We start from the raw sequence: 3,627 nt of genomic DNA, 5'->3' as shown, positions 1-3,627 counted from the left end.
ATTGAGAGCAGTGTGATTGTTGGACGCGGGCCCGAGTATTACCATACACACACACACAGGGGGGGGGGGGTGGGGGGACCGAACACTCTCTCAGGCTCTTCCTATCTATCTCTATCACTGTCCTTCTCCCTCTCTCTGCTTTTTTTTTTAAGTCACTTTGACATGGATAAGCACACACATCAAACACACAACTTAGGCCCTGCCCATGAGCACTGGGGAGCGTGCATCATGGGAGCAGATGAGTGAAAGATCGCATTGGACGGCACAAAAAGGAACAAAAAGGAAGGGGTGTCTGCAGAGAGGAGAGCGAGAGAGAGAGAGAGAGAGAGAGAACTGTGGGTGGAGATCTTTTGTTACGAAGAGGGATGATTTTTCTTCTGCTATACATACTGGGCCTTTACCTTACTTGGTCATCAGGCGGCTTGCTGGAGCAGCAACTCTGAGCCCAACATAAACTTCGGGCACAGACAGAGTAACTTTAGCAGCGAGAGAATGAACTTCTCTGTGGCTTTTCTATGGAAAGTGAAGGATGTGGGGTGTAATTTGTGGTTGAGCCGGGAGTGAGCACAGACTGTACTTCTTCTGGTTCGTTTAAAGGGAGACGGGGGGGGGGGGGGGGAGAGTCGCTGCAGTTTTGTGTTTTTAAAACTTTTTTTAAACTTCCCTTTCGGTGCCATGTGCACTTTTTTCGGGCATGTCAGATGCCTCCAGTGATGTCACTGCCGTGTGGAATGCGATGTGGAAGTACTGCATTACCAGCCGGACTATAAGGTAGGAGAGCATCTGGCAGAAAGCAGTTCGCAGTGTAAGTGGTGGTTTGTCTTTTCCCGACTGACCGCAGCAGTCTGTGCAGATATTTCTGACGTCTGACTGATCAAATAACATTCCTGTCTATATGCTCGAGCCTGGTGGTTTCCTCTCTGGAACCATGGAAATATATTATCACGAGTCCACAGCTCACCAGCCCAGACGGGCGACGAGAAAAGACATTTTCAAGGTCTTTTCGGGGCAATCTGCTTCATCAAGGACATGTCTTTGCTATTCAAGACTTAAGAAGAATTGCTCCATTCTATTCTCATCTTCTTTAAGCCGTGGTATCATCTAATCGTCCCCTTTGAGGACTACAGCAAATACTGGATGTCCTTTGACATAAAGTATTTAAATGTCTTTGTGAATGAACACAGACACTTTCACAAAGATAACATTATGCACAAAAGGTCTTTCTTTTTTATATTAGCCCATATAAATATAATCCATAGTCCATAGACCTGTTCATTTTATCTTAAACCTCTGAGCTGATTATAAACATGCAGCCTGAACAGACATTTGCATGTTCTCATCTCTTCTCTGACTCAGACAATGTTGGCTTTTATATAAAATGTCTACTTACTAACTTACTACAAAACAAATGTGTTGGTCAGAAACAAAAACATATAAACCTTCTACTGAATATACAATATTTTTTTTTAAAAAATAAAAATGTTGAGGCCGGTGCCAATAACGATATTATAATTTTTTTAATATGATTTGAATCAGACTCTTCATGAAGATGTGTCTCAGTGTGGATGCTCTGCTGCTCAAATTGGATTTGAATGTGTCTGGATCACTTGGCCTGTGTTACAGATCCGGCAGATTCAATCTGTACGTGCCTAAATGTAAAGAAACCTTTTTTATAATGGTCCTTTAATCAGAGTCGATGCTAATATCAGTTGAAACCATAAAGACGATCCTTGTTTACTCCCTGATCCTCCCATCCCCTGATGTTTCTTCTTCTACACCCCCCCCCCCCCCCCCCACCCCCACCCCATCCTTTTCCATGGTCAAAGAAAACACATCGAATGACCCCAAACAAAAAGCCACAGGAAACACAGATGGAACTAGTATGGAACTCCGAGAGCTCATAACTCCACCAAGGCCCAACAGTCCCCTTATGAAACCACATTTCAATTCACTCAGATCTGGGGTGTCATTTGGATCGGCTCCAAATTGCTCACAGTCATAAATATTAGTTCCCTAAATATGCCTGATTTTTCTCTGAGAAATCAACACAAATCTTACAAAATGTGGCGTCTCACAATGTTTAACAAAGTGAAAGAAAATCTGGATCAGCACCAAAATTGAATAGAGTCTTCCCCGAACCATTCCACCTTCTCGCACCAAGTTTCGTGGTAAACCGCTTCTGTAGTTTTGGTTTAATCTTCTTCACAAAGAAACAAACCAACCAGCAAACACGTTATTAATCCACCCACTCTTCTCTTGAATGAAAGGGTTAATGCTATAACCTGTTTAAATATGAGCAGAGGGAATGTACATCTGCCTGTGACCGGAATCCTTCAGCAGTGACACCATAGACATGAATCTGATCTGGCGCTGGTTCCGTGTCAGAGAGTGGGACGACGAGGGCATCACTTATTTAATGTGTCTGGCTCTGGAGCCCGTCACTGGTGCCTGTTTGCCCAGCGGTGGATATCCATGGGACGGAGCGCCGCCGAGCCTCATATGAATGAACCGGTTTGACTTCACCTCCTGGCACTCAGGTTAAACGGCTCCGACAGGACGGCGGCGGCCCTGAACCGGACCTACCGCGCTGCACAGAGAGTCGGTGACACTGCATCCTGTCCGTGGATGAGACGAGAGCCGGCTCTGACCCCTCTGCTGGTCCCCTGCTCTGGGACATTGACTGTATGACAAGTGAGGTCTCGTAGGCAGGAAATACTTGTAATGGAAAAGTAGCAACTGGTCCAAAACGAGCCTGCAGTTCCACTGTGGTGAGTGAAACAAACCTAAACTCTCCAGGGTGGAAAAGCTTAGACGTGTCTCGGATTGAAGCCGTATTCTGGTCAGAGATGTGCGGATGGTGGAGAGGAGAGGAGGCTGTTAGAACTCTCCAGTTGCAGTTAACCGGAACAACTGGTTTCTCGGGTTTCCAGAACTGGTGCGACATTTATAATGCAGTTCCTTTTTATTGTTTTTTACGGAGGTGGAAACTGTAGCACTGAACCAAAATCTAGTTAAGTCACCTAAGTTAGTCACTTATTTGTGTGTCCAACCAGTGGAAAACTGGTTTACACTGCAGCGAGCTGCGTCTTCTGGCTTTTTCCACCGAGCAGCTCATCATTATGGGTGTTTTATTTCCATCTTTTTTGTGTCTGTGACCACAAAAAGAACCTGGTGCATCTCTGTGCTGGGTTAGATGACGCGTAGTTCACTTTAGTTGTGCAGGCTTTTTATGATCTGTTCTTGAGTTGCAGCCTGTGTCCGCTCACCTCTGAATAATTGATACCAATGTTTCTCCCAAATGGACATCAGCATTGTGAGAGAGCGAGGCAGAGAGAGATAGAGAGGATTGTTTTTTCTCTTCTTCACATAACCTTTTCCCCCCCCTCTAATAGTTTGGTCCATTTTGCTATATTGAGAGGAATTCTGAACATGACATTAATAACTGCTGCTGTCGTGCTGCGGGCCGCTCGCAGGGAAAAGAGCTGGAGAGCAAACTTCGCCCTCCATTGCTGCGGGCTTGCAACATCATGGGAGAATGTGTTTGGGAACATTCTGCCTCTGCTGCAGGATACCCACAACACTCGGGTTAAGCTGCACAGCTTTAAAAAAAAAAAAAAAAACGCTAAT

The 3,627-nt window shown here is 45.2% G+C and overlaps 1 protein-coding gene across 1 annotated transcript in view; it reads left to right on the top strand.

Annotated features, from left to right (window-relative positions):
- The first annotated feature begins 216 nt into the window (after positions 1-216).
- iqsec1a (IQ motif and Sec7 domain ArfGEF 1a) overlaps positions 217-3,627 on the top strand; it is a 40,268-nt gene continuing 36,857 nt past the window's right edge. Inside the window, exon 1 of the mRNA XM_053424331.1 lies at positions 217-771. Coding sequence (XP_053280306.1) covers positions 695-771 — 77 coding nt within the window. The 5' untranslated portion in view covers positions 217-694. The remainder of the gene's footprint in view (positions 772-3,627) is intronic.

This window comes from Pleuronectes platessa, chromosome 6 (assembly GCF_947347685.1).
Source record: "Pleuronectes platessa chromosome 6, fPlePla1.1, whole genome shotgun sequence".
Lineage (NCBI taxonomy): Eukaryota > Metazoa > Chordata > Actinopteri > Pleuronectiformes > Pleuronectidae > Pleuronectes > Pleuronectes platessa.
The sequence above is the reverse complement of the archived record's forward strand: the minus strand, read 5'-3'. Positions and strand labels throughout refer to the sequence as shown.